Here is a 15,932-nt window from a genome sequence, read left to right as displayed (position 1 = left end):
GGCGGGGAGAGGAGGCCGAGGGAAGACTCCATAAGGGAGGGTGTTTGAAAAGGGGTCAGGGGCTGCCAGCTCTGCAGGCAAGGGATGATATAACTGGGCTCCTGAGCCCCACAGGGAAGCGCAGAAAGAATGCAGTTGTTCAAGGGAGCCGTGGACCCCAAAACATTGAAAAACCTCTGCTCTAACAAATCACCATGAGTACCAACAAACAGAACCTGGAATGATGGTGAATTGGCCAAAGTGCAAAGAACCACGCTCAGGCTGTTGGGGCAGACAGCGCCCTTCGTCTGCATCCAACTAATGTTCCCTAAGTGCCCAACTTTACTTTCTTATTAAAAACTGGTTGACTGGGGAGAATAAATGGGTCGCTCTTACTTGAGGAGGGAGGAAAGTACATCTTTTGTTGCATCCTCACTCTTGTCCTGCCTGTCCTAAGTGGCAGGTATTTTTATTTATTGTGCTTGAACAGAAGCATATCACTTGCTTTGAAGTCCAGGCATAGTTACTGACATTTTTAATCTAGCCATTTGATGCTATTTTTCATGGTAGTCTTAATCATAAGAGAGCCAACTGCTGTCATTCCGTGAGGCAGCTAAATTAAGCCACAGCTATCAATTCTTGGCACCGGTGCTGGAACTTCAGCGGCAACAAAGACAATCTGCCCTTGTACACAGTATTTTATCGCATGATGCTGTTTGTTCCACTCCTCTCTCTCGCTCCCACCCCCAGCCCACCCCCATTGCCAGCAAGCCAGTGGTTAAAGTCTCTTGAGCACAATCGCAATTGGAATTTATTGTTGCAAATGTATTCCCAGTCAGCAAAGAACAGTAAAGTCTGAAGCTGTTAATGGCCTTTCTCTCCAAAACGAAGTCACAGACATGATCTTCCCCTGAATTTTTAAGCCAAACTATTTCACCCATGGTGCTATCATCTTATGCTAAATGTTTGCAATTATCAAAGGGAACGGAGCCTACTGAAACCTTGTCACACAGGACCTTGGTCTCTTGGTACCACCATTTCTATAAGACAGGCTGTCAGGTATCTTCCTCCTGTTCTTTTCAAAAAGAGTACTTGAGATGCCCACATGAAGAACCTGACCACATTGGTCAGAGGCCACTCCTGCAAAAGAGAGGGGAAGGGCTAGGTTTTGGAGTCATTGGGCTGTGTTTTGTTTCAGTATTTCTGTTGGACCTTCTTGCCCACTTCCTAATACAGTCTTAATACAGTCTCATCATTGGATTAGTGGAGCTACAGTGTGTTTGCCAGTCTCAGGAATTGGGAATCCCCATGTGCCTAAATAGCTATGGGTTCCATGTTATTGGAAGCCCAAAACCAAAGTCAGTAAAGCCCGGAATATGCTCTATTGTCAGGGGGAATCAGAGGCCTAGAGAGCTGGCTCCATACATGGCATAAATTGCAAGGCTGAAGCCGCAAGGGGTGTTAAGTCTGGGATACCAGGATTTAACAATTAATCATGCCTGCCCATTCCCCACCCCCCTTGTTTATGGGGCTGTGAGTCACAAAAAGTGTGGTGGTGGCAGTAACCACCAAATAGTAAGACTCACTGGCAACACTGCAGGGCTGTCGTGTTGCAGTTAGACAAGGAAAGCGGTGCGAGTGTCTTCCTCTTCGCCACAAACACGAGGTCTCTTAAAACATTTGTACTTTTCTGCACTGTGTCTACAACATACTGTTGTGTGACTGTGAAGAAGAGGCATTCTTGCCTCTATATGCCACTCTTAAGTCAAGCACTGGTAAGAAACCCAGGCCTGCACACAGTTTACCCGATGGCTCAAAAATGTAAGGGGAAATAGTCTAGTTTTCTTTTAAATCCGCTTTGCCGGGTTGGCACTGACCCAATGACAGGGGCTTCTGGATGCTGGTGCCTCCTTTTATGGAAAAGCCTTCCTGCTGAGGTGCGTCTCCCTCTCAATAACATTCAGGAGGAATCTAAAAACATTTATTTGTGCAGATGGTTAAGGTACTGTTCCCACAATCTTTAAAATATTAGCATTGAGGGTATGTTACCATTTCAAAATAGTTTTAAAGTTTTAGTGTGTGTGTGTGTGTGTGTGTACAGTTTAACTATGCACTGTGTGAAGTACTTTTGAGGGGCAACCAGCTTCCTGCCCTTGTGTCCTCATTCGTACATAACGGCACCACATCGCTTTTCAGCTCCTCATTCACCAGGGCTTGAAGTCATTACCTGATGGCCTTGTTTAATAGTATCTACTATCTGATAGCACAAGGAGTTGCTGCTCTTCTCACACCTCACTGCAGCCTTTGATCATCAGATATGGCTTTGAGCAAGCGAAGCAGGCCCAAGCACAGCTTCCCTATGGCAAGAATTCAGGTGCTTCATCGGACTGGTCGGCCACAGAAATTCTGAGGGTGAGCTGCTCTAGTCTGTCATAACTATTCTTTTCTGCTCCTCTGCACATCCAAAATTCCCCAACCCCTTCTTAGCCATTATCTCAAATACCTTGCAATTTGAGTTGCTTTCCTCACCAAGTCCTTTCCCAACTTTGGCAAGGGAAGGGCATTTGAAAAATACTTACCTGCCAATAAATGGGCCTCTGCCTCTCCTTATATCTCAGTATCACACACGCAAATGCACGCACGCACGCGCACACACACACTGCTAGTCACATATTTATTTCACAAATTACGAAAATAATTGCATTGGAAATATAACTTGGGCACCGAAGTGCAAGTTGGCAAACAATGAGCCCACAGAGAGTGAGCTGGCTTTAAAACTACGTTTGCCATATATTAAGCATGTTTCCACTAGCAGTTCTTAATTTGCTGCTCCACACCCATAGCTAGACCATACTGGTTTGATTTCAAAACTAGAGTCATTCTAGCAGTGAGGTGCCCTCCCTGTCCTCAGGTTATGCCAACTAGAATCTTGTGGCCCTGTCTGCTGGTGCCAGGAAAGTACATGTTCTGTGCCTGGGTACACTTCTCCAATGAAGAATTCTTAGCACCTTTACAAAATGATTATCCTTGAGGATAATCTTTGTGGCAAGTTGCAGGAGTTGACCTGCTTTCAAAGTAGTTTACATTTGTACAGTAGGCATGAGTCGTCTTTTGAAAAGGACAAAAACAGCTTTCAAAACAGTTTTGCAGTATTTACAGCTATGGTTGACGTTTTATGGGGAAGCATGCAATCAAAACATGACTCTCATCTAATGGTGAAAGCTGAAAGATAAATGACCATTAACTTTCCATAGACCTTAAAGTACAAGATACATGAACTGAATATGGGCAGAGGTGTGGATCACTCCTGACTTCAATTTACATTTGAAGGATATAGTGGCGTTGCAACACCATGGTCAGAATGGTACAACGGCACAAAGGTTAGTTGTGGACCTAGGCAATGTGGGGGTGCCCACACAATGATACATTAAGATGTAGGACAACAATTCTGAGATTAAATCAGGCTTCACCTTTATCGACTACAGAAGGTTTTGGCATGTGCTGAGAAATCAACCAACCCAATTGCTAACTGGTGATTGGTAGGCGTTGACCAAGGTTAAGGGTCACCCTACAATGTACATCATATCTACACAACCCTAATGATCACGGACCCATCAGGCCTGAGCTGGCCATCTGGACATGCAGCACCCCCTCAGGCTCTTTTACAGGGATGCCCCATAACAATGGAGCAAGAAACTGCACTGGCCAAGATTCGGCCATGTGGTGCCACAGTCCAATGTTAACTCTTAAATATTATTATATGTCTTTGTTTGTTTGCTCTGCCTGGACCTCCTTCCAAGGAGTTCAGAGTGGCTTACATACAATTCAAAGCTAGGCAGTTCTTAAGCCTGAGCCATTTATCAGGAGAACTACTGCTGCATATATTTTGAGATTGGGGTGGCTAACATGCAGCCCTCCAGATAGCAATAACAGATAGCTCCCATCAGCCTCTTTCAGCAACAGAGGGGGGCAGGTGTTGCTGGACTACTGTGTTATACCATTCTTGTGCCCTGGTACAAACTGAGTCAAATTTGATGACAAGAGATTTGAGCTGTAGTTCAGCTGCTCCACTCTCCTTTCAAGTTAGGTTTTAGTTTGTCCCTGAAATTATATGTATGGATGCCCTCCTTCCCACTGCTTCAACTAATGAGAGCTAGAGGCCACCATGCCATATCTATTTTGGAGAAATTGTATACTGTAAGTTATGCAGAATCTACTACCTCCTCAGCATCTACTACCTTCAGAAACAATGGTAAAAAATGATATTGGAAAGGAGGGGTGTGTGCATGTGTGTGCATGCGTGCATGTACTTGAATGTAGTGAGATCCTAAAAGCAAATTGGATATCTGCCTTCTACCCTACCACACATTTTATGGCCAAACTGTTTATTTTGGAAGAGGAGAGGAAGAGGGTAGGAGAGAGAAATCCTGCATCTTTAGCCTAGTTAAAAGTGCTCAATATATAATCCAGCAGAGTCCCTATTTTGAAACAAAGAAAGTAAACACCGAGAGAGAGCTATAACAGTTGTAAATGGATTGTGTATTGAATGGCTGCCATAAAATCCCAACTTGTTTGTTTTTAGAGGCCCCTTGTTACATAAGAAACCGCTTGGTAAAAGTTATGGCAACCTTGATTCAACCAATGAAGAAGAACTACGCATACGTGCCAAGCAATCTGCATCCACACAGCAGCCAAACTGGGGAGGACAACAACCTCCCCTCTCAGTGAAAGTGTTCTGAAAATACTATCAGTAACAGAAGTAACCTTGATTTGTACAATGTATTAAGTGAGAGTTCACTAAGATATGCTGAATGAGCCTATTTATTGTGTGCATGGGGGGGTGGGCGCTGTATTTTTTTGGGAATCCGTATCTATAGAAAATGGTTCCACTTTAGCTTCTACCCCAAACATACCTAAGGACCAATTCACACACTGAGGGAGTAGTCATAGTCAGTGTATATAATATACAGTGGTACCTCAGGTTAAGTACTTGATTCATTCCGGAGGTCCGTTCTTAACCTGAAAGTGTTCTTAACCTGAAGCACCACTTCAGAGTCTGTAACCTGAAGTGTATGTAACCCGAGGTACCACTGTACATTCATGTTAGCAGGGATGCAAAGCAGCAGCTAAATGCATATGCTAGGAAGTCCCACATCGAGACTCACCTGAGCCACAGACAAACTTTGCTACCTGGCCTCAGGCCACTGTCTGCAAGATAAGGATAACACTACAGTGGTACCTCGGATTACATACGCTTCAGGTTACATACACTTCAGGTTACAGACTCCGCTAACCCAGAAATAGTACCTTGGGTTAAGAACTTTGCTTCAGAATGAGAACAGAAATCGTGCTCCGACGGCGGCGGCGGCAGCAGGAGGCCCCATTAGCTAAAGTGGTGCTTCAGGTTAAGAACAGTTTCAGGTTAAGAACGGACCTCCGGAACGAATTAAGTACTTAACCTGAGGTACCACTGTACTAGTCTACCTTAAAAAGCAAAGGACCCCTGACCGTTAGGTCCAGTCGTGGACGACTCTGGGGTTGCGGGGCTCATCTCGCTTTATTGGCCGAGGGAGCCAGCATTTGTCCGCAGACAGTTTCCGGGTCATGTGGCCAGCATGACCACCTTACAGGCCTACTTTAAGAATGACTGAGTAAATGGTTCAGAACAACACTCAAAAGTGCCAATGTCAAGGATGCTAAAACTCCAGTCATTTCACACAATTATTTTGTTGTTGCATGACACACAGTTTATCAACTTGGCTGACCTAGACAAAGGACTTAAAGTATTAGGCAATATTCTGAAGATCAGCCTTTGCCCTCTGTGACACTTGTGCAACTGCAGTAGTATTACAGTCTGAGTAATATCACTGTGTAGTAGTTTAGCCTTTGTTCTACAGGTACCCTATGAAGATATTGCCTTTGGGCTTGCCCAACAGTCTGTGCGCACATGTATAGCAGTAAGGTCTACCTAAGATAAATATTGAGGATGTCAGAAATGACTCACATTACAGCCTAAATGCTTTCCTGAATGCACAGCACTCATAGTGTACGAAAAATAACCACCTTGTCTTGGAAAAGACATATAACTCTGGAAAGGCAAAAAACCAAACCAAACAAAAATAGAGAGCTATGAGATAACACTCTTAGCAACTGAATTCAATCCACTCCTGTATAGGAGTGCTTGAAGCAACAACAACAACAGTTGTCTGAACTTCCCCCCAAAAGTTTGGGTGGGACAGCATCAACCTAGAGAAGCATTATGTTTCTTGGGTCAGGCAAATGCAGTTTTAAGGTTCTCTGCCTTGCTCCCACATCAACAGTAGTATCAGCAACCACACCAATGCCAGCTTCTTCTCACTTGCTTCCCTGAGATACAGTGGGCAGTTTAATGCAAAACTGGTTGCTTATGTCTCACCCGCTGCTCTTGCAGAAACAACAATGCCCCTTTACCCACCTGAATTCATGCCTGATTACAGAACTGAAGCAGCCCTGGCCACATTGATGGATGGATGACCTTTACTGAGAGAGGGATGGGGGAGAGCAACTCTGCTAATTCTCTCAACAGCATTCAGGACCATGATATCCTTCTGGAGTGGCTCAGTGGGCTTGGAGTCTAAGGCATGGTGAGACAGTCATTCTGCTTCTACCTACAGGGCTGTCTCCAGAAAGCAGAGTTGGATGGCTGCTCCTTAACACCACTGAAGTTCTGCTGTAGGGTTGCCCATAATTCTTTCTTGTACCCATTGTTATTTTAACATATTTTATGAAACTTACATAAATGACTGCCAACTATTAAGACCTTTGGGGGGGGGAAGTATGCAGCAGTTGGCCAGTTTTTGATATGCAGCAACACAAGACAGGGCCTTCACAACAGTGGCCCCACCATTATGGAGCTCCCTCCCTTCCTGAATTTTTTATGTCAGCCAAGAATGCATTTGTGTGCCCAGGCCTTTCTTATCTTGCTGGTTTTAGCTGATTTTGTATTTCTGGATGTGTATGAAAATGTTATTGTGTATTGTGAACTTGAAATTTTATTGTGACCTGCTCAGGCAGGAAAGAACTAGGTTAAGTAATACTTTTTAGAAGTAAAATGATAATTAAATGAAGACACAATTAACTTGGCAACATTAGTGCAGACTGAGGCAGAGAGTATGAAGGCCTTTGGTCTAGGGCAAATAACTTAATACTGTGGGAGCGGGGATGATTAAAAAAGACTCTTCCTTTTGTTTGTCCTGAAATCTCCTACCTTTCAGCTTAATTGTATGACTCCTGGTTCCATTGTTATGACAAAATAAGAATAATAATCAAGACTTTTACTTTTGGACAATCATGCCAGCAAAAACACACCCATTCATTCCCCAGAGCTCAAATTTCAACTTCCTCCATTATCAAACGACAACAGTAGATGGTGGTGCCAGAAGTCTATCTATGCAAACAAGGCAGTGAGTAAAAGTACTTGGAAGTTCTTTTAATGTACATTTCATTCATTAGAATAAAATATTTCATTATGTTTTCCTCAATTAAGTGCTTAAAACATTTTACAAAGGGGGGAAAAAACACCTAGAAGCAAGCGTACAAGCAAGCAAGCAAGAGCGCCATTCTGGTTTGTAAGGGGAGAGGAAAACACAATAAAGTTAAACAACAGAAGGTTTTCTAAGTCACAGTGGAGTACTTCTGCACAGCACAGACATCTGGGAAGCATATGTACAGGAAGCAAGCTCAGTCTTATACAACTCTAAGTTACTGGAATTACTAAGCAAGGAAACATCGTATTACCCTGTGCTTAAAATGTCATATATAGCTAAAACTCTCGGAGGGGAAAAAGAGTTGACAAATTCAATCTTGATAATCCAAGCGTCAAGACAGACGTTCATTGGAGAGTATTCCTGGGACCCCGAGCTGTTTTGGACTCTCAGCTAATCAAGACTGTAGAATTTCAAAACAGAGTTTCCTGTTTCACTATCTACAAATGACGTCTGTGCTGGTGACTCAGTGCAAGCTGCGGAGCACTAAATTTTCCCAGTGTAGAGTTCTAGTCTGTCATCAGAGATGTTGAATTTCCTCAGCAAGTAGTGCCTGAAGGCCATTATGCAATTTCATTATTTTAAATTAAAAGATTGCACTTGCATACACATGAGAACTGTACTTCCTATTTCTGCTATTGCTAACGTACAGCTTCTAAGTGTTGAGATTTTTAAAAAATGCACACCCCTTCCCAAGAGCTAGATTAATTTACTAGATAGAAAACGTAAGACGAAATAAACAGGGGTTTCGTAATTAGTAGAAATAAGAAATCAAGTAGAGACAAGATTCAGTGAGCAATATACAGATTAAAAGTATGCTGTTAACATGATATGCCATAATCTGGCTACTTTGAGCCTCTCCAGATTTGTGACTGCAACCAGATACGATTTGGGAAAGTAGTCCAATGGCAAAGGGAACAAAATGCTAGCATGAAGATTCTGCATAGCTGTTTCATTGTTTATGTGCTGACAAAGAAGATAAAATAATACTTGTATTAAAAACAGTAAATAACATAGATTTCCTTATTATTATTTAAATTCATTATACTTTAGAGGCTCGTGGCATAGTTTTGGAGTTGGTGGGCAATCACCTCGCTATGGAGGCAGCAGAGATGAACTATTAGTATTGGAAGGAAGAAAATCATGAGTTATCAACTACCATTTTTTAAAAAGGCACTAAAAGTTGAGAATATATAGAGTGTTGCCATATACAGAAACAACCAGAGGAAATGTCTTTTTGAGAAACTAAACATGTGGACCCTCTCATTCTATTTATTCTCAATGTGACTAATTTCTTATTGTCTACCTCAGAGACAAGGATACATTGGCCATAAATCCCTGAAGTGTTTCAAAAGGCATAATTTGTTCAGAATGTTTACTTAAAAGAAAAAGTCAAACTGGGAGAAAAATAAACAAAGAAGTTTTCTTCAGAGGTATTTTAAATATAAGCTATATTTAGAAGCTGAAAAAAATAGAGAGATTTTAATTGTAACTCTCTTATATATATATTTCACACACAATAGAAAGAGAAATTACACTCATAGTACAAGTGCCTTGAATTGCAATACTGTCCCATCCCAATAAAAGTTGTGCACCGTAAGTGTTTCTATTTACAACAGCCACAGTTAAGTAAGCAATCATTAATTTGTCATACGACTGACCAAAAAACCAGACCAACACACCCTGAAGTGGGTCATCTTTCTCTTCATTCACTGAGCTTTCAGAGTGTTTCATCATCGCTCATGTCCCAGATCTGAAATGGAAAAAGGAAGAAAAATGCTATTCAGTATCTTCAGTGCTCTTTCATATCATTTATACAATTGGTAATTTCAGGTATGGCATAACATAGACAGCCTCTTTCTTACATTAAATTATGAGGCAGCAAATACCAGAACTTTTACGTTATTATTATTATTATTACTACTACTACTACTACTACTATTAACTTTTTTACCCAACCATCACCAGGGAGTTATAACAATTTACAATTAAAACTTTAAACAGGAATGAAAATACAGTACAGTCACAGGAATAGAGTGGGCCCTAAAAACACACATCTCAGGTGTCAAAGGCCAGGATAAAGTGTATTTTCACCATTTGTTGTAGGTTATATAGGGAAGAAGCCAGAAATACCTCTTAGGTGGGAGAATTTCACAATTTTAGGCCTGCCACAGAGAACGTTTGCCCCTAAACTTCTGAGGGAAGCGAAACTACCAAGAGGCACTATTTTAAAAAAAAGATTGGGGAAGCTACTTGCAGGCTATCCAATATGCTTGGGCATGCTATGAGAATGATACATAAACCAAGCTGAAACACAAAACAATATTTTTCTAAATTCAAGGTAAACCAGTCTGAAGATTTATGAGAAAAGAGGCGGGTGGGGAATCATCCTGTCCAACATGTAAGATAAATATGCCAATTATCACAAACAATAAGAAAGAAGTTAGTGTAATCCACTTTTAAAAACTTGACAGAATCAGGATTCTTTTCTTCATATGGAAACTTATTAGATCTGTAATGTTGTTTCAGACAAGTAGCTTGGTAATTAAAGGTGTTATATTGAAAATCCTTTAAATTAGTTTTTTTTATCTATAGCACATACATATCCAAAAAAAGGCAGAGCTTCCCAAACTGTTCATACTGTATGAATTAATATAACTGATCAATGCAAGTAGATATTTCACGCTCACTTTGCCTGCACATTTATTTGCCAGTTATGCCTGCTGCCTTGGAAATTATGGGGGTGGGAGGCAGCGAGGCTCATAATCCATAAGGAATCCTCCCTTTTGTCTTGTTGAAAGTACGAGTTGCTAACTTTCCTTTCTAGAATGGAACTGATCCGGATGAACAATGTGCTCTCTTACAATATGCTTGATTCCACTTCATCTCATGGCAACACGTACCCAGCTGGAAATACTGTGTGAAAGCCAAAAAGGAATGGAAAAGAAAGATTGTATTTTTCTTGTGCTTAATATTTTAGTTCCATGCTTTGATCGTTTGCAGGCGGGGGTTTTGTTAGCTGTACACCCCCAAGCGACACTTTATACAGTATAAATATGATATTTTTTTAAAAAAAATACGGTTAAGTAAGGAAGTACAAAGAAATCAACGTAACACATACAAACCATTATTCAAAAGCAAAAGATGTGCTCAAAAGGGAGCTTGTATTTACTAAACCACAGTGCTACTTTACTATTAAACTACATGCATGTATCTATTGTAGAGGGAGTACTCAGGATTACGTGTGCTTCAGATTTGGTGCCAAAGCTGGGCTCTCTTGGAATTTGAATGAAATTCCCTGGATGGGAATGTTATTCAGTTTTGAAGAATTGGTTTTAAAAAGCTGTATTTGGAGAGGTTGAACCTAGACAAACCTCTCGATTTAACAGACTGTTGCCTTTTCAGTTACAAGATTCTGCAGCAGCCTATCTCTATCTAGTGCCTTCAAAATGTTTTGAACTGGAACTCCCATCAGCTCCAGCCAGAATGACCATTTGGAAGGCACTAGGTTGGGGAAGGCTTGCCCTACAGTAACCAAAGAATCTAAACTAGGTACGAAGAGACTTTGCAAATAGAACAAATACTCAAGGCTGACCTTGCAATCTGCCAACTCTGCCGTTCTCTAATGTGGGCATAGCTAACATTGTGCTCCCCAGATTTTACTGGATTACAGCTGCCATATTGGGGTTCAGTTGGTAGTTTGCAAGAGGCAGTTAAACTGATGCTGTTGCTCAAGACTATGTAACTTGCGAGGTTTCAGTTACAACAATTTGCTGTCACATTTGGCTTTTATATGATTCAGTAGAATACGAAAAGGTCAAAATATAGCAGATCATTTTGTGGGACATTCCATTCAAATTTATTGGTCCATAGTTCTAGGCCAATTGGGTTCATCATATTAGTGAGAATGTGGCAACTGTTTGGAGAGAATAAAAGGGCAGGCTAAGCGCTGTAAAAGGGTTAGCCTTTGATATATCTCTTCACTGTCTCCTAAACAACTTAAGCAGCAGCAAGATTCCAGAGAGGGGATAGGAACTGATAAATCACTGTTGCTATAGGCAACAGATGACGCAGCAAACACCTTAAAGCTGAAATAACAGAAGGCAGAAGCTAAGGAGGATTCCAAGTGGGGAAGAAGAGTTCAGCAGCTGTCATTTTGAAGACCAGAAGTCAGCGTGTCAGTGGTTGGCAGCTGACCTCTGGTAAAGACTTCAGTAAAGCTTGTAAGGTAGCGAAGAAAACCTGATCAGAGAAAGAACTGAGGCAAAGCTAGACATAATTTCAGGAGAGATCATGAACAGGGAAATCATAAGCTCAATGTCAAATTAAGGCTAGTCTGTAAGAAAAGTACACACCTGAGCAGAATACATGAATGTTCCAGTTATGTATTGGCTTTTAAATATTAACTTGGGAGTTTAAATTTCAGGTTCATATTAAGCCCATGCAGGACTATGTATCTACTACCCCTGTATGTGTGAAATTATCTTGTACAACAGGAAGGAGATAAAAACAGGGCTTTACCCTTTCTTTTCCTATTCATTCACAGCTAAAAACAATTCTAGGTGAAGCAAATGTTTTTCTGTGGAACAATGAAGGCTTTTCACCTGCTTCCTGCAACAAAGCTGCCTGAAAACAATTACTAACTAAAGCAGAAGTGGAAAAACATATATCAAGAGTAAGAAAACTTTAGCAATTCAGTATAAAGAATTAAATGTAAGGTTGAGGGCATGTGTATATTACAAAATTATTTATTAATATAGAATAAATCTATAATAAGCATTTTCTTCTCTTCATGCATTACATGTTCCTAAAACTTTGTGTATAGGAACTTCTGAAGTAAGATGATAAGGAGTGCATTGCAGGGTCTGGTGAAGGTCCACAGAATTCTGCATCTCCAACCACAGCCAGCTCAAGGCCGCTCACTGTCCAGGCAGTATGGGTAAAAATGACTTATTTTGTAATCTTTAAAAGCAATAAATATTACTTTAAATAAAAAAAATGAAATGATAAAGAGAAAGGGTGTATTAGGTTGTTACCAGGCGAACTAACTGCCTAGAGTAGCATTCATATTAAAGGCAATGTCAGAACAGACTTCGTGAAAATTCTGCAGGTTTTTAACAGTACAGCAGCTAACAAGATGATTGTGCCTTTCCTCAACTTGGTAAGCTTCTGTACATCTTCCACTGCATCAGTTTACTCCCAAGTTTACAAATTTCCTCACTCCAAATTCAACATGTGTTCCCTTTATTTCGTATCTTCTTTCTTTCCCCTTATTTTTAAAGATTCTTTCATTAGGAATTTTTGCAGCTAAATATGCAGACCTTGTTTCTCCACATTCAAAATACCGTATTTTTCGCTCCATAGGGCGCACCGGACCATAGGGCGCACCTAGTTTTTAGGGGGGGAAATAAAGGGGGGGAAATTATTTTCCCCCCCAGGTCCAGGAGTGGCGGCAAGATTGCGCGCAACCTCGCCGCCCCTCCCGGAGCTTGCAGGGCTGGGAAGCCCAAGCTTCCCCCGACCCCAGCCCCCAGAACAGGCAGCTATCCAGAACAGGCGCTCAGAAGGCTTGCGGATAGCTGCCTGAAGCCCAGCAAGCGCAGTGGGAGTTGTTGCAGTGCTCACCGGGCTTCAGGCTGCTGTCCGCAAGCCTTTGGAGTGCTCTGAAGGCTTGCAGATAGCTGCCTGAAGCCTGAAGAGTGAGCACCGACCCCTCTTGCTCTCCAGGCTTCAGCGAAAGCCTGCATTCGCTCCATAGGACGCACACACATTTCCCCTTCATTTTTGGAGGGGAAAAAGTGCGTCCTATGGGGTGAAAAATACGGTACCCTGTGGGGAGCTGGCGGAGCAGTTTGACTTCACCTTCCCGACCGAGCCATACTCCACTGCTTCTCGAGGCAGAAGGATGCCAACAATACTTTGGTGAATATGGAATGTTAAGCCAAACCATGGGAAAGTGTGAATACATAAGTATGTGAATACTCACAGTCAGAGATGCTAACTACTGAAAAAGATTGTGGGGCCCCAACATGACATCCTGACACCACATGCACAACATCACAAGGAGCCAGGGGGAGGAATCGAATGTGGTGGCCCCCATCGTCCCCCTCCCACTGCCATGCAAGGAAAGGATGAGGAAGTTGCCCCAGCCAGTGGTGGTGAGATGTCAGTCACCGAAGCAGGACCATGCCCCCTTCTGCCCTGGGAACAATGGGGGGCAGCCACCTCAAAAAACATTGGGGGTCCCAAAGTGCCTCAGCCCCTAGGAAGTGGCACCTATGCTCACAGTAAAAGCAGCAGGTGCTTCTCTGCTCACCAGTCCTCCTGCTGCTGCTATGCTACTCTGAGTGAAGTCGTGGTGTGGCTTAGTGTTAATCCCATTTTACTGTGATTGCTTGCGCATTCATATTTAGCCTTGCTTTGGCTTAGCGTTGTGTGCAAACCAGGCCATCATCTGCTGGGTTTGAATTATTACCTGGATGCCAATTACATATAACCAATTGTATCTTTATTCTCCCACCACTTTCTCTCTTGATTACAATCTTTTTAATTTAACAACTACAACACAAAATCAACTTTTCTTTTATTGAAGTGCATCTGTCACTTACAGCATGTTGATATGTGCACTTTGCACATAAAATCATAGAACGGAAGGGACCATGAGGATCATCTAGTTCAACGACTTGCAATACAGGAATCTTTCACTCAATGTCGAGCTCGAACCCACAACCCTGAAATTAAGAGTCTCATGCTCTACCAACTGAGCTATCCCTCAGGAGTATAAATGATTTGTCTCATTTATACATATACAGTGGTACCTCAGGTTACATACGCTTCAGGTTACATACGCTTCAGGTTACAGTCTCCGCTAACCCAGAAATAGTACCTCAGGTTAAGAACTTTGCTTCAGGATAAGAACAGAAATCGTGCTACGGCGGCATGGCAGCAGCAGGAGGCCCCATTAGCTAAAGTGGTCCTTCAGGTTAAAAACAGTTTCAGGTTAAGAACAGACCTCCGGAACGAATTAAGTTCCTAACCTGAGGTACCACTGTATACTCAGTCATGACACTCTTATTTATGTAATAAAGGCTGCCTTTATGGCTCTCCACTGTTCACTTAACAGTATCAATGCTAATTCTATGTTCAAGACACATTTACTAGCAAGATTATTCAACTGATGCTTATTCAAGCAGAAAACATTCCTGCTAGATAGAAGTCCACTCCTGAACATTATAATTTTTTTTAAAAAAAGAAAAGAATGAATGACATATTAAAGGTTTCATACCTTCCTTTTGTATATGAAATGCTACATGTCTGTTGACGATGAACTAAACTTAGAATCATAGAATCAAAGAATCATAGAGTTGGAAGAGACCACAAGGGCCATCGAGTCCAACCCCCTGCCAAGCAGGAAACACCATCAGAGCACTCCTGACATATGGTTGTCAAGCCTTTGCTTAAAGACCTCCAAAGAAGGAGACTCCACCACACTCCTTGGCAGCAAATTCCACTGTCGAACAGCTCTTACTGTCAGGAAGTTCTTCCTAATGTTTAGGTGGAATCTTCTTTCCTGCAGTTTGGATCCATTGCTCCGTGTCTGCTTCTCTGGAGCAGCAGAAAACAACCTTTCTCCCTCCTCTATGTGACATCCTTTTATATATTTGAACATGGCTATCATATCACCCCTTAACCTCCTCTTCTCCAGGCTAAACATGCCCAGCTCCCTTAGCCGTTCCTCATAAGGCATCGTTTCCAGGCCTTTGACCATTTTGGTTGCCCTCCTCTGGACACGTTCCAGTTTGTCAGTGTCCTTCTTGAACTGTGGTGCCCAGAACTGGACACAGTACTCCAGGTGAGGTCTGACCAGAGCAGAATACAGTGGCACTATTACTTCCCTTGATCTAGATGCTATACTCCTATTGATGCAGCCCAGAATTGCATTGGCTTTTTTAGCTGCCGCGTCACACTGTTGGCTCATGTCTAGTTTGTGGTCAACCAAGACTCCTAGATCCTTTTCACATGTAGTGCTCTCAAGCCAGGTGTCACCCATCTTGTATTTGTGCCTCTCATTTTTTTTGCCCAAGTGCAATACTTTACATTTTTCCCTGTTAAAATTCATCTTGTTTGTTTTGGCCCAGTTCTCTAATCTGTCAAGGTCATTTTGAAGTGTGATCCTGTCCTCTGGGGTGTTAGCCACCCCTCCCAATTCAATTTTAAAATGTTGGCTAGATTAGAATTATACAGATATTGCTTATGGAGAGCACAATATTGGCTACCCTAAGTAGCCAATATTGGCTACCCTAAGTAGCCAATATTGTGCTCTCCAGAAGCAATATCTGTATAATTCTAATCTAGCCAACATTTTAAAATTGAATTAAATCTGAAATGTTTTCCTTTAGAGAGAAGTGAACAAAGCTTAAAGATTTCCTT

General features: G+C 41.9%; 1 protein-coding gene across 2 annotated transcripts in view; it reads right to left on the bottom strand.

Moving 5' to 3' along the window:
- Window positions 1-7,426: 7,426 nt before the first annotated feature.
- Window positions 7,427-15,932, bottom strand: part of ATG7 (autophagy related 7) — a 96,204-nt gene continuing 87,698 nt past the window's right edge. The window contains exons 12-13 of one of the 2 annotated variants that reach the window (XM_053377658.1): window positions 9,185-9,255; window positions 7,427-8,468 (exon numbers count right to left, since the gene is read on the bottom strand). In XM_053377658.1, coding sequence (XP_053233633.1) covers window positions 9,223-9,255 — 33 coding nt within the window. In that variant the 3' untranslated portion in view covers window positions 7,427-8,468; window positions 9,185-9,222. Of the gene's footprint in view, window positions 9,256-15,932 lie in introns of both variants that reach the window. The other variant, XM_053377659.1, reaches the window with a different exon arrangement.

This window comes from Podarcis raffonei, chromosome 2, assembly GCF_027172205.1.
Source record: "Podarcis raffonei isolate rPodRaf1 chromosome 2, rPodRaf1.pri, whole genome shotgun sequence".
NCBI classification, from domain to species: domain Eukaryota; kingdom Metazoa; phylum Chordata; class Lepidosauria; order Squamata; family Lacertidae; genus Podarcis; species Podarcis raffonei.
The sequence above is the reverse complement of the archived record's forward strand: the minus strand, read 5'-3'. Positions and strand labels throughout refer to the sequence as shown.